The 27,543-nt window shown below is 40.6% G+C and overlaps 2 protein-coding genes across 2 annotated transcripts; one reads left to right on the top strand and one right to left on the bottom strand.

Annotated features, from left to right (window-relative positions):
* Positions 1 to 642: 642 nt before the first annotated feature.
* Positions 643 to 7,057, bottom strand: MS3_00000335 (uncharacterized protein). Its single transcript, XM_051208143.1, has one exon. It carries the CDS (start codon positions 6,797 to 6,799, stop codon positions 5,726 to 5,728), a length of 1,074 nt encoding a protein of 357 aa, XP_051063970.1. The 5' UTR covers positions 6,800 to 7,057; the 3' UTR covers positions 643 to 5,725.
* A 13,308-nt stretch (positions 7,058 to 20,365) lies between these two features.
* MS3_00007129 (uncharacterized protein) lies at positions 20,366 to 25,505 on the top strand. The gene has a single exon (XM_051215381.1). The coding sequence runs from the start codon at positions 21,829 to 21,831 to the stop codon at positions 23,212 to 23,214; it is 1,386 nt and encodes a 461-aa protein (XP_051063971.1). The 5' UTR covers positions 20,366 to 21,828; the 3' UTR covers positions 23,215 to 25,505.
* The last annotated feature ends 2,038 nt before the right edge of the window (positions 25,506 to 27,543 follow it).

The raw sequence follows: 27,543 nt of genomic DNA on the forward strand, positions 1-27,543 counted from the left end.
GTTAATAGCACTGATTAACACTGACAGTTATTATATTTTCATCAACTGAATTAAATAAATTGAACAGTTACTTTTGACAGCCTCTACTCATATTTTGATATCATACTATGACGTTTTTCTAGCTTATTAGTACCAACGTGAAGACAGTTCTACCTCGAGAAATAAAACAACCATCATCAAAAATGCACAAGTATTTATAAACAATTGTTTACGTAAAGTATTGAATGTCCGTATGCCGGATACCATCAGCAACAGCCAACTGTGCGAGAGAACAAACTAGCTTCTAAATGAAGAGGAAATTAGGAAATGACGCTGGATAAGACATGTATTGCAGAAATCATCAAACTGAATCGCGATGCATGTCCTAATTTGCAATGAAAGGGAGGATCAGAAGCAGACATCAAAAGAATCAATTGCAACTGGAAAGGATTTTTCAGAAAAGAGTTCCAGGAAGAATTCTGGTAGGGCGGCCTAAGCTCCTCACGAGGGTTAACAAGCGTAAATAATGATGCCAAGCTAGGTTAATTACATTAATTTTACATTGAAATTTATTCCAAACATAAAGAATGCCTTTGATGTAAAAAAAGTAAGCCCATATCAACAAAAATATATTTGTATATATATTTTGAGAGCAAGAGAGATGGAAAGGTCAGCGGATATAGGTAGTAGCAAACAATTGTTCAGACTTTTTAAGGAAACCGGTATGAGGAACTCAACTGTTGCGAAACTTTCTCAGAAAAAGACGGATACATTATACTTTCTCAATCCAGGATATTGGACCGATGGGTAGAACACTTTAGGGATCAGTTCAACTGGCCTTCAATCACACTTCGGTTTCACACGACCTCCAGTCAACCTGAATGGCAAGTTAATTTAGGTCCTCCGCCTCTTTACGAAGTTGTAAAAGCCATAGGAAATCTGAAGCGAGGGAGAGCAACAGGCCCTGACAGGTTTACTCCTGAGATTTTTAAGGATGGTGGTCCAGTATTAGCAATGAGATTAACCGAGGTCTTAGGTAGAATTTGGGAACTGGACGTAATCCCATCTGAATGGTCTCAATCACTGATTGTGCCAGTCTATAAGAAAGGACAAAAGTCCTCTTGTGACAATCACAGAGAAATCAGTTTGACTAATATAGTGTCTAAAATATTAGCTTCAATAATACTTCGACGCCTAATCAAAGCTCGTGAAGAGCAGATTAGAGAAAACCAGGCCGGTTTTCGACCTGGACGTGGTTGTATAGATCAGATATTCACACTACGTCAGGTCAGTCTTCAGTAATAAGGATAGTAGGTTGATGAACCTGTGTTAATCCTGACACATTGCTTTCCAGTGAAGGTCCAGCTTTTCCTTGAAATTATTCACTGATGGGGCTGATACCACTTGTTCGGGTAAGGCGTTCCAACCATTGACTACTCGATGAGAAAAACGGGATCCCACATTAAGTTTATTAGATCGTGGTTTATGAACCTTCTTGCTATGACCTCGGAGATTATTAGCGCTGGAGGGAGCAAAAAGATAAGACATATTAACACCCAAATCATAATTAAAGATACGAAATTTCAGTATAAGGTCACCTCGTGTCCTACGATACGACAAGGGGAAAAGATTTAGGCGTTTTAAGCGCTCATCGTAAGGGAGACTAGAAAGACCCTTCACTAATTTCGTTCCCACACGCTGGACACGCTCAAGGGAGTTAGTATCCTTTACTAGACACGGGCTAGCTGCTTGGATACAGTACTCTAAATGTGGTCTTCCATATATGGGGTATAAAATTCGAAACGTTTCCTCGTCAAAAGATTTGAACGCTCGGCGAAGTGACCATAACGCACGAAAACCTTTGGCAGCGGCTGCTTTGCAATGCGCAGTTGTTTTTAAGTCATGACTTAATATTACTCCTAAGTCCTTATGCTCTTGAACGCATGGAAGAGGTTTACCCTCAATAGTGTAACGGTAACTATTACCGTGACCGACGTGCATTAGTACACTCTTCCTAGCATTAATTTCTAAGCCCCACTCTCGAGCCCATCTAACTAAATCGTCTAAATCAGCTTGAAGGTCCACATGATCAGCCGCACTTTTTATTGTTCTCCAGATTTTTACATCATCTGCAAACAATAATGTCGACGACCTAAGTAACAGTGGTAACTCATTAACGTAGAGAAGGAAGAGCAGAGGGCCTAAGATGGTGACTTGTGGTACACCACTTTTGACCGGTGTTGGGATATTCAGGAAAATATCCCAAAAATTATCCTGTTAAGGCTGATGCTATCCTTGGACATGAAATGGTATCATCTTATTGGTGAATATCTATTTAACGTGTCATTTTCCTACTGGCCATTATTGTACAATGTTATTTTCTATTTTATGGGACGTTGTGGTCTGCTTGACTGGTATATAAACAAAGTATGTTTGAAATACAATGATTCATATCTCCGAGACTGTGACTTGTGTTCTGGACTCAACTGGCTGGGTTGGATAGGGAAGCGAGACCAATCAGAACCCTAGGTCGTTCTACGTGTTTGTGCGTCTTTGGTCCGATCAATAATTCGCTACCCTTAATCAGCAGCATCATTTTCACGTTATAACAATTGGCGACGGGGTGAAGAAAAGATACAACCCAAAGTCATTCTGTAATTGGACGAAATCCAGTCTAATTATCCAACCAATCAGTATCCAGATTGTCATCAGTGTCCTTGAACCACATTGGACATTAGTCATACAGTAATTTTCATCACAGGTGCTGATTCAAAAAAATGACTCTACCTTCCGATCGATTACAGCTGCTCTTTGAACGACATTTGGACTTACTAGTCAAATTCCGCACGCAGCTGCTAAATCACTCATGCTATGAAGACGCGACGGAAGTGGATGGATTGATATCTGAAATACACAGTGAGCTGGAAAATGACAGCAGCCTCCATGAATCCTCGATGAACTGTACTTCAAACGAAACAGTCATCCATGATGCGCCCAGTGGTCCAGTACTTTCTATCCCAGAAACATGCCCGGTAATGGAGTCAAGCTCCATCATCCCCCAAACAACATGTGCAGACAGTAACATATCCAGCTCACGAGAAGATCTCATTGTTTTGTCAGAAAATATGTCCCATACATCAAATAGTGGTCAGAAATCTAATACAATTTTGATAGATGCTGTTTGTTTTAGTGACCTATTATCCACTAATGGAATTTTGAAGAGATCTGATGGAAATGCTTCACAAGAATCAAACCCTAATGACCTCATATATACTGTCGCTGATCCTCACCATCTAGTCAGTCCTAGTGGACTCTCTACTCGACGCGGGAAATATGCTTCAAATAGAGTCACATCAACTGTTCCTTGGGTATGTGAGGACCCAACATTATTTCGAGGGGGAGGATAGACGCGAGGAAAATTTAAAATCCGGACACCAACTCCGGATCTCCAAAAAAGGGAGGTGTTGGGATGTTCAGGAAAATATCCCAAGAATTATCCTGTTAAGCCTAATGTTATCCTTGGACATGAAATGGTATCATCTTATTGGTGAATATTTATTTAACGTGTCATTTTCCTACTGGCCATTATTGTACAATGTTATTTTCTATTTTATGGGACGTTGTGGTCTGCTTGACTGGTATATAAACAAAGTATGTTTGAAATACAATGATTCATATCTCCGAGGCTGTGACTTGTGTTCTGGACTCAACTGGCTGGGTTGGATAGGGAAGCGAGACCAATCAGAACCCTAGGTCGTTCTACGTGTTTGTGCGTCTTTGGTCCGATCAATAATTCGCTACCCTTAATCCGCAGCATCATTTTCACGTTATAACAACCGGCTTCCAATCGGATAGCGTTCCATTGACCCTAACTCTCTGTCTGCGGTCACATAAGAAATTTCCTATCCACTCATGTACAGTACCTATTATTCCGAAGCTCGTGAGCTTCTGCATAAGACCTACGTGTGAAACCTTGTCAAACGCTTTGCTAAAATCTATGAATATCACGTCGACAGACAGACCGTGATCTAGGGCTGCTGTCCAATCCTCCCTCGCAATAAGCAAGTTAGTCAAGCATGAATGCTTGTTACGAAATCCGTGTTACTCAGGAGCTAACAGATTGTGTAAATCTATGTGGCTTAGCAACCTAACCCGAATTATCTTTTCGAGTAACTTAACGACTATGCTAGTTAGACTGACAGGCCGGTAGTTAGATACTATCTGTCGCTGACCGTCCTTAAATATAGGACTAACTATAGCGTCCTTCCAATCTCTAGGGAGTTGAGCGAGTGAGAGGGACCGGTATCTTACCAGGTTTGAGGTTAGTTATCAACGGAAGGACAGTTTCCTCAGTCACCTGTACGGATTCAATGGTTGGTATCTCGGTGTGAGTGGGACAAGTATTTGTTACAATAAACGTAGAGAAGAATTCGCTAAAATAATCTGAAAAAGTCTCAGCTTTTGCTCGATCTGATTCAGCTAGTAATTCTGAATTTTCGTGTAACAGCAACGGGGGAATACCATCACTACGTTTCATTTGCCGTTTAACATACGAAAACAATCGTTTCGGACAAGTACGGCTATCATATACTAACTGCCGTTCGTAAGTGGTACGGGATTTCGCTATGGTTTTCTTACAGATATTACGGTATTTTTGATACTCACGCTTAAATGGTGCATGACCTGTCAACAAGAATAAGTCCCAGAAATGTTTCCTACGCTTTAACAGCTTCCGGGTTTCCTTATTAATCCATGGAGGGCAATGTGATAGCTTACGTGCTGACCATGGGATAAACGGCGACGTTACGGACTCGAATGTAGCCTTAAACTTATTCCATTCATCTTCGATCAATCCATCCGCGTCGACCGACCAATCGGTCGAGATAGCACGGTTTCTGATTTCCGGAATATTAGCTCGCCAGATATTGGGACGGGGTGGAGCAGATACGAATTGTATACCATGTGTCCTAAACTTAAAGTGAATTACAACATGATCACTGTTCACTAGTGGAGGAAGGTGCTGGATATCAAAGACATCCTCAGAGTGGTGGGTGAGGGCGAGGTCCAGCAGTGACGGAACATGATGCAAATCAATATGTGTCGGTTTTGTGATACATTGTACAAGTGCACACTGAATAACGGTAGATAAAAGGTCGCTATCGAAACCGCTACCTGGAGCTGTAAGCTCTATCCAGCTAATATGAAGTGCGTTGAAGTCCCCGATGATGAGACAACATTCTGCCATACTCCAAGAACAGATGTGTCTTAGGATAAAGTCGTCAGCCAGACAAGACGGACTACGGTATAATCCCCCTATAGTCACTAACCCATTTCTAGATTTAATCTTACAACATGCAACCTCACATGTGCCACTGATATGAGCCTCTGATATGGTTGACTGTATACGAAAGTGATCCCTAACGTAAAATATTATACCTCCCCCTTGCGACTTGAAACTCTATCACTTCTGATACAGATATAACCAGCAATGAAAGGAGAACAGTCTATATCAACGGTGAACCAAGTTTCTGTAACAACGATTATATCGGGACATAATTCTTGCACCATCAGACTTAGCTCGGACGTTTTATTTCTAAGACTACGAGCGTTCGTGTAGCACACACTTAAGGTGTTTTGGAAATCAATCGTTCTACCCATACAGGCCTCGGAAGCATTGGCTTCCAAGACCTGACTACCCGAAAACCCTTAATGGTAAGGTTATTTTCGCCATTTAATTTGCGAGTCCTCAACTCCGTAAGAGCATTCTTCCACTTGATTCGATCCTCAAGCGGCCAATCTGGTCGAATACGGATATTTGAGGCACGAGTTTTTGTGCGCTTTTCAATAATATGTCTCTTTCTTCGAAACTCCCGAGAACCAGCTTCAGGATCCTTCTTGGTTGGGTCTCGCCTCCAACCCATTTACCAAGTCGTATTACTTTTGTAATATGTACCCCTGAAACCTCTTCAGGTAGTACATTCCTGACCACAGACTCCACTAACTGTAGGTCATGTGCGTGTCTTTTAGCAGGGTCGTTGTCTTTCGACTTCTCTAGATTCCAAATAATTAAACTAGGGATGGGTTTAGCTTCTTTTGAAACTGTGTTCACAGCTTTCGACCGTGACGTTAGATCCTGTATTTTAACTACTGGTAGCTTACGATTAGTTTTTATTTTAACAGAGTCCTGGGAGTCAAGCGAATGACTCACAACAATGTCAGACGAAGCTTTACTATGAGACTTTGGCGGATTGGTCTGAGAGTCCACCAAGGACTTACCAAGTAAACAGTCATTAGTTTTAGCTACCTTTCCTACTCTTCTGCGTTTTCGCGTCATCCATTTTCCATCAGTCGAAACGTCTACATTAGAACAACTTGGGACAGTAATTGTTTTATCTGGGTCACCGGTTGCTGCTGTAGCAATATGGCCACCAACGTCTAATGACGTGTCACTCACTGATCGTTTCGGGGGAGAACGTTCAACTGTGGGTTGCACAGGTAGATGTCTGGCTTGCGCCGTGATAGCACTTACGACACTAACGCAATCTTCGCCATCCGTACCAATGTTATCAGTACAGCCCTCATCAACCTTCTTATTAGCCAACACCAGGAGACTAATTGCTTCCTGGATAAGCAATGTTTTGCTCGAGCAACAAAAACTACAAAGCCAATGAGAGTTGGGCTTTGAACACCTTTTATATGCAGTGGGGCTTAATCGGGTGCACATCTTATGGAACCACTTATTACACTCATCACATTGCATCCCTTCGTCCACGGGAAATAAGCAGCATGGTTGTCCACATTTATGAGTAGACCTAGCCATCTTGAAAATCAACTAGAACGGTGACAAAAACAGGATATGTAAAAGGATTTTCGAACCTTAACTAAATAAACCAAGTAAAAGTCGACCAAGTATGCTTCGATGCAATAAATACACAGAAGCAAAATCGAAAAACTCAATAAAATATCACTTCAACTGGGGTAGATGCAATTAAAGTGTAAACAGTAGTTTTGATGCGTAATTTACGATCAAAACAGTTAATTAACTCAACGAGAAAGAATACCACTGTCCTTTTTAAATAGCGCGGCAAGTCAAGGTCCCAGAACATAGACACACATTCAGACGCCCCACAATCGAAGCATTTCTCGACCTTAAGCCGGTATTCGACCCTGTTGATCGTGAGGTTTTGTGGCAGTGTTTGTCACTGAAAGGAGTAACAAAGAAGTACATTAACCTTTTAAAGGCTCTCTACTCGAACACAACTGGTCGAGTGAAAGCTTATGTCGAACCGTCATCAGAATTGATTACCTCAAATGGTGTTCGTCATGGCTGTCCACTTGTGGTGGACCAGACAATGTACGAGCGTAAAAAATATTAACAAAGTTATTTAAGATCAATAGTGGTGTTAATGTATGTAAGTTAATTGTTAAAATACAATAAAAAAAATAGAGACTTTACTTAAATTCACTAAATTGATGCGTGTCCGGATTTGATCTGGTGTTGAAAATCCACAATTATAAATGTTTGATGATTCCAATAAAGTTGATGAACTCTCCAATATATTGGTATGATACATTCCCAATCACAGTCTATAAATGTTGATAATATTCGATTTGGGCTTCAGTTAACTCGGTCATAAATGAATGTAGAACAAGGGATATGTGTGCAACAATATATTTGTTAGCAATCCACGGTATGTCATGCTATGTCAGTTACACAACGGAAAGTTTGTTCAAGGTCATTTACTTAAACAACACGTACAGCCATTTCAGTTTCAGTTTGGGAAGGACAGGAGGCTCGATGGCCTATGTTAGTCCTGGCAATGGTGGTCTCTCAGTTGATCCAACTTTCTTTTGAAAGAGTCGACGGACGGAGCCTCAACCACGTGCTGAGCTAGTGAATTCCACTCGTTGATGATTCGATGGGAAAGTCGATAGTCAGCTGACAAGTAATTTGTTCTCGGCTTATGAACTTTTTTGGAGTGTCCTCGTAAATTCTCTGTTTTGGAACACAAGAAAAATGAGGGCATATCAGGTGCAAATTTGTCACTAAGCAATTTGTAGACTGTAATCAGGTCGCCTCTAGTTCTGCGATATGACAACGGGAAAAGGTTCAGCTTGGCCAGTCAAGACTCATACGGAAGCTTCGCTATTCCGGGAATCAGCTTAGTCGCCGTTCTCTGAACCTTTTCCAGAAGCTCACTGTCTTTTTTAAGCAGGGGCTAGCCGCTTGTATGCAGTACTCAAGTTTAGGACGAACGAACACTGTATACAAAGTCAAAAACGTTTTAGCGTCGACATGACTGAAAGCCCTACGTATTGACCATAAGGTTCTAAAACCTTTGGAGGCTATTGCACGGCAGTTTGCAGTAGTCTTTAAGTCTTGGCTAACGATAACTCCTAAGTCATTATATGTCTGGACGACAGGTAGCTCAGTGTTATTCATCGTGTATGTATCTGTACCTTGATGACCGATATGCATCACAACACACTTGGAAGTATTTATCCTCAACTGCCAGGTTTAAGATCATTCAGGTAATTTCTTCAGGTCATTTAGGAGTTCTAAGCTATCACTCTTACATCATATCGTTCTCCATATCTTGACATCGTCAGCATATAGCAAAACCGATGATGATAGGAGACAAGGAAGGTCATTTACATACAAGAGGAATAGCACTGGCCCCAAAACTGTTTCCTGGGGCACTCCACTAACCACAGTTTCCCAGCTAGATAACTTTGAGTTCACCCTTACTCTTTGTTGACGTCCAACTAAGAAGTCTTTTATCCACATCAATAAATTGCCTCCAATCCTGACTTTTCTTAACTTATATAACAGCCGGTTGTGCGGAACTTTGTTAAAAGCTTTACTGAAATCAATGAAGGCTACGTCTACAGATAGCTTTTGGTCGTTAAGAGCGCACCAGCTTTCACGAGCCACTAATAAGTTAGTAAGACGAGAATAACCTATTCTGAAGCCGTGCTGCTTCTCCGAGAGGATCCGGTTTATATCAAGATACCTAAACAGCTTCTTCCGAATAATCTTTTCTAAGGTTTTAACAACCACACTAGTTAGGCTAACGGGGCGGTAATTCTCCGGTTTGTGTTTCGTACCTGTTTTGAAGGCAGGACTTACTATGGCATTCTTCCAGTCTTCTGGCAAACGACCTTGCGTAACGGATAGGTTAAAGCATGTACTTAAAGGGCTTGCGACGAAGTTAGATAATTCCTTCAGTAGCCTAGGATGTAATTCATCGGGCTTCGTGGATTTACCTATGTCAAGCTCATTTAGCAGACCAAAGACATCTAGTTCTTTAATGGTCACGCTATCCAGTGTATGGCGGGATCTGTATACGCTGACGAGAAGGGGGCTTCTATGGTATATACGTTGCTAAAGTAGTTCGAGAACACTTGAGCCTTACCAAAGTCGTCATCCACTAATGATGAAGCAGTACTGTCTCCCCATAGAGCAGGAATATTTCCTTTTCTCCTTGTCCTTTGGTTTATATAGGAATACAAGCGTTTAGGGTATTCTATGGATTCCTTAACAATTTTTCCTTCGTACAATTTTCTAGACCTACGGAGAGTCGAGGCACAAGTATTCCGAGCCTTTCGATACTGAGATTTTGACTCATCAGTCCCCAGTAACTTAAATCTATCCCACATTTTCCTTTTCTTACGGAGAAGGATACGGACCTCCCTACTGGGCCATGGTGGTGAGTTTTTCGGCCCCTTTGGTATAGTCCAAGGGATGTGAGGTGTGGTAACTTTTAAGTATGAATTTCGAAATGCGTTTCATGCCGTTTCAATGGAGGACTCTGAGTCTATTGTCCAATCTATTAACGATGCTGAGTGTATGATATCTGGTATGTTTGCTTTCCAGACGTTGGGTCTGGACTGGACTGACGCGTGCTCGTGACTGGCAGTTATATGGAAGTCGAAAGTTGCAACTGCGTGGTCACTTTTACTTAGGAGTGGCATATGATGGAGGTTCGCAACATCATCCTCATAGTGAGTCAGTATAAGATCTAATAAGGATGATTCAGTGTCCGGATCGCACCTTGTCGCTTCTTTCACATGTTGCACTAGAGCACATGTGATAACCCCACCCACTAGTTCCCGCTCGAAAGAATTCTCCGACGATTTAGTTCACAGATTTTCCCAGTCTACCATGGATGCATTGAAGTCCCCTAGGATTAGACATCGACCTCTTTGAGACCAAGTATTGAGAATGCTTAACAGGATCTCATTTGCCTCACAGCTTGGACTGCGATAGACAAAACCAATCAGCAGCTCTTGTCCCTTGCATTTCAAGCGGCAACTAACTAATTCACACGTCCCACTCCCATGGGATACACTATGGATAATGGCAAATGGGATAGCATTCCTAATGAACAGAGCTACTCACCCTCCTTTGCGCTTTTGTGTTCTGTCGGCCCTTACTAACGTAAAGCCCTCGAAATCAAGTTCCATACTATCTATAGCCTGTGTCAGCCAGGTTTCTGTTACTGCAATTATATATGGCTTTGTAGAGTCAATCTGTATACCTAGTTCCGATCGCTTATTAAGTAAGCTTCGTGCATTGGTGTAACAGATCCGAAGCCTGTTTAAGTGCCTTCGTGCTTCACCCAGAGTGGTTTCGGCATCATTCTCTATCGATGTCTTACAACCCGAAAATTTACAATTTTCAGGTCCTTTTCGCCAACGTCTAACCCAAGTTGTAGTTCTTTCTCGGCTTCCCGTCTTTTAACACGGTCTGCCAACGGTAGGTCCTTTCGGATAAACACTCCTGAACCCTTTAATTTGTGTCCATTCTGTAAAATTAGGTCATGTTCGTTCAACGAGCTGAATACTACTTTAAGCAGTCTGGAATGATTTGGTTTCGAGTCCGCTAGACTCCCTAGTCTGAACACCTTTAGCAAGGTGACCTCGGTCATATTTTGAGGCATGAGTTGATTAAGTAGCTGCCTAATCAGTACAATGTCATGCTCAAAGCGAGCTTTGGGTTAAGAGCTCTCTCTCTCCTTGATTCTATGAAAAATAGCTGATCTGTCGCTATGATCAGCTTTCGGTTTTTCAGCTACTTTTACGGGTGCAGGGTTCCCTTTTATATCCCTACTTTTCTTCCTTACAACCTGTACTCATTCGTCAACGGCGCTGGTAGAAGCAATAACAGTTGCGTCAAACATAGTGTTGGATTTTGGGGGGTTGTCGACGACCTGAGAGGTCGGGTTATGTTTACCGCCTGAAACCGATCGAGCCTTGCGATTGCGGCTTATAGGTGTTTCCTGTTGGATCTCATCTGGGAGACGGGAACAGAAGACCCTACTTTTCTTGAGCTTTTGTTTAGGGCAGGCCCTTTTGGAGGCTGCTTTTCCTTCTTTGACGGGCGTGAGTCATCTATCATCAAACAAACCATAGATTCCTTCACGCTGATTTGCGTGTCGACAGATCGAGTGATGTTTGATGCGTTCCGACTATGCTTGCTAAAACACTTCTTTGCAGCATCAACCAGTAAAATTGCCTCGGTTAACAAGCTGTTTGCATCCGAGCAGCACTGTTGACAAAGCCATACACAACCCTTCTTACTGAACCGTTTGAAAGCAGCAGGCGTTTAGTTCGTGCAAACTTCGTGGTACCAGCCTTTGCACTCGTCGCACTGCATGCCGCTTTCAACAGGATAACGACAACCCGGACGTTGGCAACTGATTTGTTTTACACTGTCCGGTCATTTTAGAGGAGTTTTTTCAAGACGCGATGATACTCAGAAGCAAAAAAATAATCAATGACGAAGAAAGTGAAGAGCTGTAGATTGCTAGGACCGAAAGGGGTGATCTTATCCGCAACGCAACCATGTAAACTTAATGTATCGCACACTGTCATTTGTGCGTTCAAGTAACCACAGATTTTGTCATTTCATGATGTATTTTTAATTAAATAACTAGATTATGTAGTTAATTTTTCTTTGTTTTTAATTTTTATTCGCCACGTCTGACTGCGTTACACTGTACGTCCATTGCACGCTGAGATGATATCTCAAGTCATTGTGAGTTTATTCACATAGTTGATTGTTTCCAGATAGACTGTCAGTGCATGATTTTACTGAAGAAAGGTTTGTTGTACTGTAGACTGTGTTTCTATGATCAACTCCCTGTTGTCTTCAGTATGAATTCATACTGAATACTGCTTTAAAGCCGTATATATGTATCCTTCTTTTTTTCTTAGGTAAGTTCAACTGGCCTATATTTCGTGTTTTGGTTTTATCGGCCTAATTATGTCCATTTACCTACTTTGAGCAACATGTCTTTGCAAGTGAAACAACAGACTCAGGAAGTCAGGGCAAAAGTGGGAGTGTGTCACGTGCAACACAGACTCTGTAGTCTTGCTGAGTAACATCATTGTCCTACTGACAGGTCTTCGGATCAAGTTGTCAGTGAACTTGGAAAACGATAGTAAAAAACTGATATGCAAACAAGAGCGTGCAACGGACTCAAAAACAGGGATGTCGATAGGTATTCCATCGATGGAGCATCCATCAACACTAACGACGACTTGTCGAGGCTCAGTATCATCATTACGTCGACGGTACTGAACTCCCTAGGCAAACTCGGGTCTCCCAGCTCAGGGTCCCCGAACACAACAGTGGTTCCCCAAAACCCTGCAGGTGATTCGACCCACGTTAAGAGAGCCCAAAAGAACCAGGCATCACCGCCTAAGCCGAGCAACCCAAGTGTTGCTGCACGGAAAATAACTGGTGATTTAGTCGCACAGTCTACCCCCAAGACTGTTCGTCCAGTCAATAAAGAGCCCAAGATTCATAAACGCACGCTGACCTCCAAACAACAAGTTATTAAACCTGAACCCATCGTGAAACCTGGTAAATTAACAACAGTTCGCGACGATTCTCTCATTATCATGAACCTCGTTGACAATCCTGACCTTCCTCTCAGTCTGCAGGACAAAAACGACAGGATGCTCTGGGGTGAATTGAACAAGAAGCTCGAACTTCCTAGAATAGAGCCTTTGACGGTCACCCGGCTCACTCGAGGAAAAGATTCTAAGCATCTAAATCACTCGAGGCTTCTCCGAGTAACACTTAAGAATGCTACCGACGTAGAGGACGTCTTGCTAGCAAGCCACTTGCTGAAATCAGATGGTAACGTAAGAATATTGCCCGACATACCGTACTCTGAGCGCAGTATCATACAAAACGTCCCTAAAGAATCTCGCGAGAAGTTTTTCCGCGGAAGAAACATAATTGTCCAAGGTATACCTGAAAATGCAGACCCTACTCAATCAAATTCTGACATCAGGGAATGGAAATTCATCAAACAGTCCTTGAGGCTCAAACACATACTGACTCAGCATGTGACGAGACTAGCCGAGAAGGACGGTGATCTTAGACCCCGTCTAATGAAGATAACCTTCCCATCTTCCCACATGGCGGCTGCAGTTCTGGAAGCATTTCGTGCTAATAGACGTCGATTGCCACCTGGAATCCACATGCACCCGGATAGGCCATACGAAGTTAGGACCAAGAACAAAGGCAAGTTGGAGCTGACCATTCCACTTGTGGACTGTCTAAACGATAAAAAAACGTGTAAAGGACAGGGCCTACCACCTTGGCAAACCTTACATAGGTGGGCTACCTGTCCATTCACATAAGGTTCATACAGAAAAACAGGACGAAGCTCACGCGTTACAAATTGAAAGCATAAACTGCTTATATATGAACGCCGCGAGTCTACCAAACAAACTGTATGAAGTACGTGAACTTAGCAACGCTAATAAGGCCCATCTGATAGGAATATCTTATGGTGTCATATATTCAATGATTTTTGTAACAACAAAAATAGAAACCATTTTTTCTTTGTAATTTGTCACACTTTAGTTGTAACCACAATTTTATTCAATATCTGTTGTTTTGCTGTATCACTTGTTAAAAAGACGATGATAATTGTTTCGATGAATGATATACACTTCTATTCCCGGGTGGTTTAAAATATAAAACACTACCTACGCCGTTTGTTCTTCTGTTTTATTGGCCACCGTTTTGATTGAAGACTATAATAGTATTATAACATCACTATAGGCCTTCCGACTCAACGTTGGACTTTTGGCACGGATTACTATTGTATAATACTATTGGACTCCGTCTTCCTCATTACGTCATTGGTGCAATCACTTGCAGAGGGACACCTGTCAATCAAGTGAACTCAGTTTGTGGTCGTTGTCCTCACGAGGCAGTTAACAAGTAACATTCACTCTATAGTAATTGTTAGCGTCTGTTTTGTTTAATATACCTTTTGTATTGCTAACGGTATTTTATTACCTTTGTTTTTACTAACGGAAAGACATCTAGGTTTCTTAACCATTAATTTGTTTTGGTATATCATTGTTAACCTAGTGTATCAATATATCTTGTGTAAGCTCCTTTTGTTTGGGGACCACCACAAATTTGGTGAGCCCGTAAATTTTTTCTCTCTCGAAACTACTTTTGAGTTCACTTACAGACATTACGGCGTTATTTTACCCTTCGTAGTATTTAAATTTTCGTATATTTGTAATGTACTCATCCGAAACTGAAGGCATTAGCCAGGATAACATTTCAGCAGAGCTACACGCTCTAAATTTGATAAATGTGCCCCCATTCAGCCGATTAAATCCTCGCATTTGGTTTGCGCAAGTAGAAGTACAATTTCAGCGTCGCAACATACGCTCACAGGCATCTAAATACTCTTTTGTACTTGGATTACTACCCACTGAAGTTGCATCTGAGGTGTCAGATTTGATAGATAATATTCCTGCACCTAATCCATATGATCAATTGAAGCAGGCAATTATTCAACGTACCTCATTATCCGATGAGAAGAGATTACAGCAATTACTGCACGATTGTGAGCTAGGCGACAAATCACCGTCTCAATTATTACGACACATGAGACAATTAGCTGGCCCTTATAAATTTGATGACGCCTTCCTCAAGGAAATTTGGCTACAACGTTTGCCAACTGTAGTTAGGCAAATTCTTTGCGCCTCTAGCCAACCATCAGATTTAGAAAGTCTTGCCAGCATGGCTGATAAAATTTTAGAAGTTACACCCTGTACTACACCTTACGTACAGGCAATATTAGAAACTTCGAACGATAAGCAAACTCCCACCATCAAGGGCGGCCTGCTTGATCATTTGGGCTACCTGTTCCTGCCATCTAGATATTTCAACAAGTTATCTATTTTTGTTTGTTTTAATATATCATTATGTTTATTAATTGCGTAACCTATTCTGCTGCGTTTCTGAAAAGTGTACAACCTTTCGTTGTCAAAGTTACAAAAAACTCAATAAGAGACAATGTGGTTGCTGGCAATATACAACGGAAAGAATGCGCATTATTCAGATGTTCATTTACTGAACAGCTAACACCTAACTGGCGATCACTCAATATTTATCGCCAGGACCGACCAAGAAGAAAGAAACGGAAACTTGTTGAAATACTTTACGCTGAGAATTCTATATTGTACCAAAAATATAATATTGAATAAAGCTGATAATAATAATAATAAAAATAGCATCGTTAACTGCTGAACTAGGCGAACTACGAGCACAACATGAACGAACTGTCGCCAGTCTTGAAAATAAACTGGATGCATTACAATTATTAATCTCCAACTTCACATCCACAAGACCTCGCTCTAGTTCTCGAGGGAGTAAGAATCGAGGTAACTCAAAAAGAAACAAAAAGGACGACAACATATGTTGGTACCATAAAAAATATGGTGACAAAGCTAGGAAATGTGTTACGTCTTGTAAATTTTTCAAGTTATTTTCCTCAACAAAACGTGTCAACCAAACCATGGTAGCGACAAATGTTTCTGGTCGTGCGCCTACTCGTCTTTTCCACGTTCTTGATAAAACTTCAGGGTACAAATTCTTAGTAGATACTGGAGCTGAAGTTAGTGTCATCCCAGTTACCTTAGCCAATAAACCTATTGCTAAGAGTGGAAAATATACCCTAAGGGCAGCTAATAAAACCGAAATAAAGACATTTGGCGAACAATTTCTAACATTAGACTTGGGAATTAGACGTAATTTAACCTGGGTGTTCATTATTGCGGACGTCCGTCACCCTATACTAGGTGCAGATTTTCTCAGTTTCTACAACCTACTAGTTGACGTTAAGAGAAGAAAACTTATTGATTCCTGCACGAACCTTCAAATCCAGGGAATTCAGTCGGACTACCACATACATAGTATTAAAATTGACACCCCAGGGAACGACATATTCGCCACCATTCTATCTAAATTTCCCAAAATAACGAAACCAGACTATAGTGAAAATACTGTCCAACATTCTGTAGTACACCGGATCATCACAAAAGGTCAACCAACCTCGGCACGTCCACGCCGATTACCACCGGACAAACTGAATGTTGCAAAAGCTGAGTTTGATCATATGATGCAGCTAGGTATAATACGTCCTTCAAGTAGCCCCTGGGCATCCCCACTCATAATGGTGCCCAGACGAGACCAAGATTGGCGACCCTGTGGTGATTATAGATCATTGAACAACCTGACATTACCGGATCGCTACCCAATCCCTCATTTGCATGATTTTTCTCTCACTTTACATGGCAAGCAAATTTTTTCTAAAATTGATCTTGTGCGAGCGTACCACCAGATTCCAGTAGCATCCGAGGACATAGCAAAAACAGCCGTCATTACTCCATTTGGTTTGTTTGAATTCCTAAGAATGCCTTTTGGATTAAAGAACGCCGCACAAACATTTCAACGATTTATGGATGAGGTCACTAAAGGCCTAGATTTTGTTTTCGTGTATATTGATGATGTCTCAATAGCTAGCAGTTCGATCCATGAACACGCTGATCACCTACATCAATTATTCGAAAGATTTCAGAAATATGGCATAGTGATTAATCCATCCAAATGTATTTTCGGAGTTGAGAGTCTAGAGTTTTTAGGTCATTTGATCGACAAACGTGGAATTAGACCGTTGGATACAAAAATAGAAGCCATCAAGAATTTTCCAGAACCAGACTCATGGAATAAACTTCGACGTTTTTTGGGGATGATTAATTTTTATCGTCGCTTTATTCCACATTGCTCAGCCATTCTACAACCTTTGACGGAGGTGTTAAAAGGTAAAGTCAAAAAGTTCACATTACCCTCCCAAGCGAAAGATGCCTTTTCTGCAGCTAAAACAGCAATCGCTTCTACTACCATGCTGACCTACTTAAGCCCTGATCCGGAAGCAACACTAATTCTGTGTACAGATGCATCACAGGCAGCAGTAGGTGCAGTACTACAACAGCGAGTTAATGATGAGGTCAAACCACTTGCCTTCTTTTCAAAGAAGCTAGAACCAACCCAAACTCGATATAGCACTTTCGGTAGAGAACTATTGGCTATTTATCTAGCTGTTAAACATTTTAACCATTTACTGCAAGGCAGAGACTTTGTGATACTCACTGATCACAAACCCTTAATTTATGCCTTTAACGCGAAAAGTGACCGTTATTCCCCTAGAGAAATGCGACAATTGGATTATATTTCCCAATTTTCGACCAACATACAGTTTATAAAAGGTGAGTCAAATGTTGTTGCGGATACTTTGTCACGTTTCAATGTCGATGCAATTTCCTCCACCAAAGGAATCGATTTATTAGACATGGCACGTTTGCAGACAGATGATCCTGACCTTGATGCTTGTAAACAAAGTTCGAGCTTGTCCTTAAAAAGTGTTCCCATACCGCATTCTGACTCTACTATCATTTGTGATACTTCTACTGGAACGCACAAACCTTTTGTGCCAATAGTGTACAGAAAAAGAGTTTTTGATTGTCTTCACTCACTATCCCATCCAGGGATTCGTGCTACTGTGAAACTGATTGCCGAAAGATTTGTTTGGCCAAAGATGAATGCAACTATAAAAAAAATGGACCAGGACTTGTGTACAATGTCAGCGCAGTAAAATACATAGACATACGATTACAACACCGTCAGCATTTAGTCTACCTGACCATCGTTTTCAACATGTTCATGTTGATTTAGTTGGTCCTCTGCCTCCATCTAATGGATTCACTTACATTTTTACTGCAGTGGACCGTTTCACTAGATGGCCAATTGCATGCCCAATAAAAGATATCTCCGCGGAAAATGTTGCTGCTGTATTCCTCGACAGATGGATCGCTAATTTCGGTGTACCTTCTACAGTTACTTCTGACAGAGGTTCACAGTTCCAATCTCACCTCTTCAATGAATTTACCTGCATTTTAGGAATCCATCACATCACTACAACAGCATACCATCCAGCAGCGAATGGACTAGTGGAACGATTCCACAGACAACTAAAAAGCTCATTGATGGTACAGCCTGATGTTTCTAGATGGAGTGAATCTCTACCTCTTATTTTACTAAGTATACGCTCCACAATTAAAGAAGACCTACAATGTACTCCGGCACAGCTCGTCTATGGAGCTAATTTAACCTTACCGGGGCATCTAGTGACGCATAATGGCAAACCCGTATGTACGGATCCCACTTCTTTTTGCGAAAGACTAATGAGTCATATGAACAACATTAAGCCTGTTGCACCTCGGCCAGTTGTCTTAAAAGAGCAAGTTAGCAAGCATCTAAATACGTGTAAATTTGTATTTGTTCGTGTTGACTCAGTAAGACGCCCTCTACAACATCCTTATGAAGGACCATATGAAGTAGTTGAGAGGCAAACAAAATATTTCACAATCAATAAGAACGGAAAAAAAGAAACAGTTTCAATCGACCGGATAAAACCTGCTTTTATAGAATCTGAAACACATGACAGCCGAAAGCCGTCTAAAGACAGCGGTGATCACACAACGCAGCTTCCAGTGTTTCCAAATAATTCTTCACCAACTCCGACGAAATCAATGTTCGGTAAAACAGACGGTTCTAAGGCTACAGTTTCCACAAATTTAAATCCTAGTTCCGACACTTTACCCTCTACGAAAACAACTCGTTCAGGAAGACATGTACATTTTCCTAAACGTTATGTTGAATTAATTACTTAACCTTTATTCTGTCATTACCTGTAATGTGATTGACTATCCATATTAGCAGAGTTACTAATAGCATTTCTTTCTATGCAAGCATTTTTTCTAAAAAATTATTGTGTACTACTAATATTGATAAATTCATTAAGTTTTTCTCTACATGTGTATGCGTTTCATATGATGTTTATTATTAATTGTGCAAATACATACGATTTCGTTGGACTCGTTCAGTTTATCACTAATTGTTTACACAATTTATACATGTATTTACACTTTTCGGTGAACTCTCAATTTAATTACCGTTATTACTAATGATACTATTATTATTATTGTTATTATTATTATTATACACTCCGTATTGTTGTTAAAGTTTTTTATATACATTAAAGTCTCTTTACTACAAGACATTTTGTTCTTAAATATGTATACACGTATGATTTTTTTTTAAAAAATAACATTTGTTTACCCTTTTCGTTCTGTAATTTTCCCCTCCCTCCAAAGCATTTAGAGTTTTACGTCGGGCATAATTTCACTGACGCATGCCCTAGGGGGGAGTTATATGGTGTCATATATTCAGTGATTTTTGTAACAACAAAAATAGAAACCATTTTTTCTTTGTAATTTGTCACACTTTAGTTGTAACCACAATTTTATTCAATATCTGTTGTTTTGCTGTATCACTTGTTAAAAAGACGATGATAATTGTTTCGATGAATGATATACACTTCTACTCCCGGGTGGTTTAAAATATAAAACACTACCTACGCCGTTTGTTCTTCTGTTTTATTGGCCACCGTTTTGATTGAAGACTATAATAGTATTATAACATCACTATAGGCCTTCCGACTCAACGTTGGACTTTTGGCACGGATTACTATTGTATAATACTATTGGACTCCGTCTTCCTCATTACGTCATTGGTGCAATCACTTGCAGAGGGACACCTGTCAATCAAGTGAACTCAGTTTGTGGTCGTTGTCCTCACGAGGCAGTTAACAAGTAACATTCACTCTATAGTAATTGTTAGCGTCTGTTTTGTTTAATATACCTTTTGTATTGCTAACGGTATTTTATTACCTTTGTTTTTACTAACGGAAAGACATCTAGGTTTCTTAACCATTAATTTGTTTTGGTATATCATTGTTAACCTAGTGTATCAATATATCTTGTGTAAGCTCCTTTTGTTTGGGGACCACCACAATCTGAAACCTGGATATAATAATAATAATAATAATAATTTATTCTCAAATAACAGTTTGTTACATGAGGCATGCCAGTTTACAGGCAAGATCAAATTGATACAAATGATACAAGATACTTTGTATTAAATTACATAGCTGGGTTTAAAATTTATAAGACATGAATGTAGATTGTTTTAATCAGTACTATAGTTGGCGCGCTTCACGAGAGTCGCGTTGCGAATGTGCGACTGATGATTAAGAATAGGTCCATTGAAGGTATGAGCTTCTAGAAATCGCAACCTTATGTCCCTTTGGGATATCCAAGGCTTTAAGGATGGTGCAGGATGAAGTAACCTGTTCCATATCTCAAGGGGGCTGAAAGAGAGAGCAAGTAAAAGAAAACACGAGAGGCAGATTAGCCAATATTCATGTAGGAATGTTTAAGGTATGATTACTCAGTCTAATTTTCTTTCATTAAGGTATTTGTTGAGAAAGAGCATTTTAATAGGTTAAAGAAAATAAGCTTTAGCAAGGTGTGAGTGGACATACAACTGACAAATGGAGGCGATTCGGAAAAGAGCTGAGAGTATAAGATTATGTGTGATTATAAAATAAAATATAGTGCTAGAAACAGTATTGTGATATACAACTGGCTATCTTCCTTTTATTATCGAAGCTATTAGAGCCCCTTTCGTTTTTTTTATTTATTTTTTTTCAGGTTTTATAGGGTCTTGAGTAGGCTTCGTATATTAGCGAATTGTCTAGTTTGCTTGTAATAGGATTTTTTGAGTAGGAAGTGAAACCAATTCAACGTTCGTAACACGATTTAAAGAGGTATTTTGCGTGATAAATCAGCTTCAATACCTTAAGTCCGTGACATCCCACTAAACCATAAGGAGCCGTAATTAAACAAAATGTTCTGCCCTACAGACATAAGTGGATTGAAGTTATCTCCCCACCTTCATGTTTGCTGGTCAGTAACGCCACCCTCCCTCCTTTTGTGATGTTAGGCTCTCTTACGTTTGTGGTAAGTATGATTAATGCTTTAATCAAAGCACATAGTTGGAATACACTGTCTCTACTAGATCCATGTTACAAGCAAATCAGATATTTAAAAATTCTGTTTTATGGGTTAGATGTCCATATAGTATATCACACTGCTATGAAAATAACTAATGGTTTAAAGAAGTAAGGATTAATAGTAAATCTTCTCAGTTCTCGGACCAAGAGTTAGCATTGCCTGGGATGACTTTGTTCCGCAACGACAGAAAAACAGGAATTGGGGGCGGAGTAGCCATATACATAAGCTCTTGCTTGGAGGTGCACCAGGTTCACAACCTCGAGTTTAACAATCTTGAGGAATCCATATGTTGCTCTGTAAGATTGTCTAGTACTTCCAGGTGTCTAGTCGGAGTCATTTGCTGGAAGCCAACTGCCGACACCGAGTACGATAGTCGTATGCTGGAAGGACTATCCCACTCTATCCGTCTCGGTTTCACACACATCTTGATTCTAGGGGACTTTAATCTCCCTAGAATCAACTTCGCGGAACACGTACACTGGAGGCGACAACTCAACTGAAGCTCGGTTCTTCAACCTCACCGATAACTTGGGCTTCTATGAAAATATGAGGTCGGCAACTCGTTGGAGAAACAGTCAGACACCATCGCGCTTAGACTGTGTATTCACTAACGAAGAATTCCTAGTTGACAACCTCTCAATCCTGGCTCCTCTGGGAAAGAGCGATCACGCCGTCATAGCCTTCAGTTTTGTCATCAAAACTAAGCTAAGGTATCCCAACAATAATTTGCGTTGGAATTTTAAACGGTTGAATGTGCCAGCTCTACATGACTATCTACAACAGGTGGTTTGGGATGTTCACCCTCAACTCGATGTGGATGGTCATTGGGACTTCTTACTGCACACGCTCTTATGTGCTACAGACCATTCAGTTCCTAAAAGGGTTCCCAAAAGCTTCAAGCCACCTACAGTAATCAAGAACCGTACCCTTCGCCTCCTAAGCCGCAAACGGCACTGTTGGGCGGAATACAAACAAACTAATAACGATGGAGCGTATAGGCAATACAAACATATCAGGAACACATGCACGAAGGCTATAAGAGAAGACAGGCTTCAGTACCAAACAAAGCTTATGGACAAATTCGCCTCTAACCCTAGAAGCCTATTCCGTTATGCAGCCTCTCTTCGTCAAGCCAAAACAGGAGTTTCTCAATTGCTAGGTCTTAACGGCCCAACCAACAACGATGGCGACGCCGCTAACCTTCTGGCGGCCCATTACTCTCAAACATTTCAACCGGCTGACATCAACTTTATTGACGACAGTTTCATCTCCAACTCCACAGGACTTTCTGAAGTGGACCGTAGCGCTGACTTGGTGTTCCGGAAATTGCAGCACTTAAGACTTGACACTTCTCCTGGCCCGGATATTGTTCATCCTGCCATACTGAGGGAGGCAGCCTCAATCCTGGCAACGCCGCTTAGCGTGATGTTTTCACACTCGCTAGGCCGAGGCAAATTACCGGAAAACTGGAAGTTGGCTCACATCACACCAATTTTCAAAGGTGCTCGACGCAATGAACCTTCAAGTTATCGGCCGGTGGCTCTTCTGTCATTACCTTCAAAACCCATGGACTCCCTGATATGCGACGGTTTAAGTGACTATCTACTGTCCTTAAATTTCTTCTCACCCCAACAGCATGGTTTCAGGAAGGGTTACTCTTGTATAACCAACCTGCTGACTGCGGTGGACAAATGGACAAGCATCCTCGATTGCAAGGGAAAGGTTGACGTCATTTACCTTGATTTCTCAAAAGCTTTTGATAAGGTTAACCACTTGTGTCTTATCAACAAGCTCAAACGACTAGGTATCAAACCACCTCTTATCGTTTGGCTTACTTCATACCTAAAAATCGACACTTTAAGGTTAGGGTTAATTTCACTTTATCTCAGGCTGTGGAATGTCCTAGTGGGGTCCCCCAGGGCTCAGTACTAGGGCCTCTTCTCTTCTTGATTTACACAAATGATCTTCCTCAACAGGTAACGTCAGACTTATTACTTTTTGCCGACGACGTGAAACTTTGAGAGAGATACGCAACCAAGAAGATACACAGGCACTTCAGGAGGATCTGACGCGACTTCAAAGTTGGGCAGACGATAACTGACTTACCTTTAACACTTCAAAGTGTAAAGTAGTCCATCTGCGACATGTCGCAAACTACAGTTACAACTTAGGAAACTCCTCTCTAGTAGTATCCCAAGTCGAAAAAGATTTAGGAGTCCTGGTGCCCCATGACTTAAAGTCTTACGCTAACTGTGACAAAAATGCCTTCCGAGCAAACCTTGCACTTGTAACGTTGAGGCGCATTTTTCGACAGTTTGACGGACGAACTTTCCATACAATCTTCAATAGTTTCATTAGTCCCCATTTAGAGTACGGAAACATAGTACTCCCCCCTCACTCCAAAAGGACAAGGTCACTTTGGAGCGTATCCAACGGCGAGCCACGAAATCAGTCCGAGGAATCAAATCTAAGCCTTACAAAGAACGCCTCCGTTCACTAGACCTTTACCCACTAGAATATAGGCGTCTTAGAGGTGATTTACTAATGGCTTATAGTATTGTTAACACTTCTGGACATCCTCTTAAACACCTACTTAAGCTTAGTTCGAATAATAACCTAAGGGGTAACACCCAGAAACTGGAAACACAACATAGCAAGACGGACTGTAGGCACAACTTCTACTCCTTAAGAGTTGTCAAAAGCTGGAATTCGCTGCCGGCCGAGCTAGTCCAAGCGACTTCTCAGGAGTCCTTCAAGAGGCAACTTGACCTATTCTTAAGGACCAGGGACAGCATCACATTATGATTTACCAATTTCTTTTCTTTTTTTATTGTTAACATACCTAGGTTCCTGCCTGGAGGATTTGGTGATCCCCTGCTACTAGACACGGAAGCCTGTTAAGCGAAAGCTTCTTCTATTCCGTCCACAACCATTTGAACCATTTGAATAACTATGACACTAAGCAATTGCTTAGTTTAGTGTTCTTGGTTGTCGTATAATTCAGTTTAGTTGAAAGAATTATGATATACTTAAGTATAGTGCTTGAAGCCTGTAACGAAACAGATCAGTTTAGTAAGTAGAGTTGCCTGTTTCTAATGTGCATACGGATTCAGATCAGTCTGATTAAAAATAGGAAAAAACGTGCCTTTGATGCTGTTGCTGTCATACATTATAAGATAGCGATAAGTATGTTTGGTGTTTATTTCTAAACTGTACATCTATCACTGACCATATTTCATGATCACTGTCATTAAACAATTTCCCCAGCAATAACATCGGTAGCAAGATAGCTAAGTGTCTGAGCTTTTAGTTGCCCGCAAAACAGCAGTATACAGTCTTAGAAGATGTTCTGTGTCTCAATTAAATGCAGCTGGCTGTGGACAAATGTTAAAAATCTTTTTGACAACTGGGACTTTTAGTTTATCATACACTTACTCTGCTTGTATGTTTTCCTGTTAAACTAGACGCAGATGCATGGGAATACTTAAATGGGAGCAAAATAATAAAAGCATTGCAATACGGTACTAAGCCCATGTTATGCTTTGCGCAAGTAATAGTAGCTGACTTTATCTAATATTCATGAACTCAAGGTAAATCACAACTGCATAAATTCTTTGCTAAAAAACATGTGATTTGGTTATTTATATATTCCACATTTCTGACTAAATTCATCACCATTTTTTTCATTTAGAATGCAACAGGAGTGAGTCTTCACAGATCATAAAAACTGTTTTGCCCTTGGAACTATGGGCCTATGGAACTGTTTACGGGAGATCCAACGAACAGCAGATTATAAAAGGATGCTGGACGTCCATTTTAGTCTCACAACCACTTCCAGTATTTTTTGACTTCTTTTACTCTTTCGTTTAGAAAAAACAACAAAAACTGCAGCTTAACATTACCAATACAACTTTTAAACGGGAACTTGGTTTAAACCTTTGTTTGATATTCGATTCTTAATGAAAGTTCTTGAATATATTTCTGAATCTAATGCTACTTTGTTTTATCTACTTAATCGTTGCAAGAAACTTGTGATAAGCGAGCCTCTTAGCACCTTGTTCATATGTTCAAATGGTTGTGGACTGAATAGAAGCTTTCGCTTAACAGGCTTCCGTGTCTAGTATCAGGGGATCACCAATACCTCAAGGTAGAAAACTAGGTATGTTAACAATAAAAGAGAAGAAATTGGTAAATCATAGTATGATACTATACTTAGTCCTTAAGAATGAACCCAGTTGCCTCTTAAAGGACTCCTGCGAAGTCGCTTGGACTAGCTCGGCCGGCAGAAAATTCCAACATTTGACAACTCTTAAAGAGGAGAAGTTGTGCCTACAGTCCGTCCTGCTATGTTGTGTCTCTAGTTTCTGGGTGTTACCCCTTAGGTTAGTGTTGGAACTAAGCTTAATTAGGTGTTTTAGGGATGTCCAGAAGTGTTAAGGTTATTGTAAGCCATTAGGCCACCTCTAAGACGTCTATACTGTATTGAGTAGAGGTTAAGTGATTGTAGGCGCTCTTCATAAGGTGATTTGGTGCATATCCTCGTCATTTCCTTGGGAGACCTACAGACTCGGGTCCTCTCATAGCTTATTCTAACCACCATGGGTTGTCACGCCAGCTGATGAATGGACACGCGTTACACATCCTAACCGTACCTGCGTCTTATCTTATAGCTTCTAATTCATATGACAAGCAAGCAATGCCCCTACCCGCACTAATGGCACACTAGTAACTCAAATGCACCCCGTATGGTACCTTACACTGGTTTACGCACTCGCTTAGCTCTTTAGTGAAAACCCCATGAACCCCCTACCTCCATCAAAACAAATAAATCTGTATTTGCAGCATATAGCAACTTTATTATTCAAAAGTAAGATATAACAGTTAGAATTGGAGTAAAATGGCAGTATACAGCAGATGCACGTGGTACATGTCTTCATCGATTAACTGAAATAGAGAATATGGATATTAGATTAACAGCCTTATTTAGAAAGACTAGTGTCTAATTTGAACTTACTGCGTGAGAAAGTTATACTGGAACTACGAATGTTGTAGAAATAGAGTTTCTCGGGGCGTACGAAGCACTCAGACTGTAAGACAGTTGTCTAAAAATAATTTGAATATGGAGGTGAAAATTTGCGGGTACTTTTCATCGTGAGGGTGAACATATTAGGTACCAGTTGACATCATACCGTAAGAAAACGCATATTTGCGAGTGGTGAAATATGATCTACAAAAAGTAAGCTTAATAACAGTTAATTAGCTTTTTACTCCATGATCATGACCCTTCGGCTTCCTTTTATGGCCAAAACCGCAAACACACTAGACACTGGTAGCAGATTTCCGGCTTTTCAATGTTAAGCTTGCTTTAACGCACTGAGTAATGAGTACAATCCCTCTATTACTGCTATATGGCATATTTTTCATAACAAACCCTCTGCAATAGATTGGTAGCATCTGTGACTTCATCTATAGTTGTCGGAAGTCTGGGTCCTTTCGAAATCAGTACCGATATACCCTACTGCTGGGCACTCTGTATTAGTTTGACTCGTTGGTGGGATAGTGTTGTCCATACTACTGAAGAAAATTTGAAAAACGCAGACTGTTTTCTTTCACTCTGCCGATAACATCATAAAGGAAAGTTAGGAACGAACATGCTAACAGTTAGAGTCACAGGCGACAGCAACAATTATTTTAGCTAAATGAAAACGAACTTCGGCTTCGGATATCTAGAAAACAAGACAAAACATAACCGATTGTCGTTTGAAAACGTAAGGTCTTATGTTAGTACTAGCCAGCTTAGCTGAATAAATACAGTGACTTCATTAGCAGCAGGTAAAACCCAGAAAACAAAGCGAAATCAGGAAAAACTTTACTCCGACGTTCAGAGTATTACACTAACTTCTGAATTTTAGCACACTGAAATATCAAATTCCGTAGCTACACAAAAGAAATAGCTGAAAGAAGCACAGAACGAAGAAAGCCGACCGCCATTGCTTACGAAGATGGCGGATGTAATAATTCCCGCCTTATTCTGATTGGTTGCTAAGCTGAAGGGCACATTTACGAAATTGAGTTGCGTTTAATTGCAGCCACTAAAAGTACTAACAGATACAGTTGAAAAAGAGGTACTCAAGAGTACCAACGACAAAACTGATTTGGAACAGTAAAAACGATACTCTAGTCGAATACTTTAACTAAAATAAATTCAGTTAAAGTGAAAACAGTAGTCTTGATACGTAATAAGCGATAAAAACAAAAAAA

Source organism: Schistosoma haematobium (genome assembly GCF_000699445.3).
Source record: "Schistosoma haematobium chromosome Unknown HiC_scaffold_410, whole genome shotgun sequence".
NCBI lineage: Eukaryota > Metazoa > Platyhelminthes > Trematoda > Strigeidida > Schistosomatidae > Schistosoma > Schistosoma haematobium.

Excerpts from the sequence above, each read along its gene's own strand:
- MS3_00007129 (XM_051215381.1), top strand. The coding sequence starts at position 21,829 with ATGAGGTCGGCAACTCGTTGGAGAAACAGTCAGACACCATCGCGCTTA.
- MS3_00000335 (XM_051208143.1), bottom strand. The coding sequence starts at position 6,799 with ATGGCTAGGTCTACTCATAAATGTGGACAACCATGCTGCTTATTTCCC.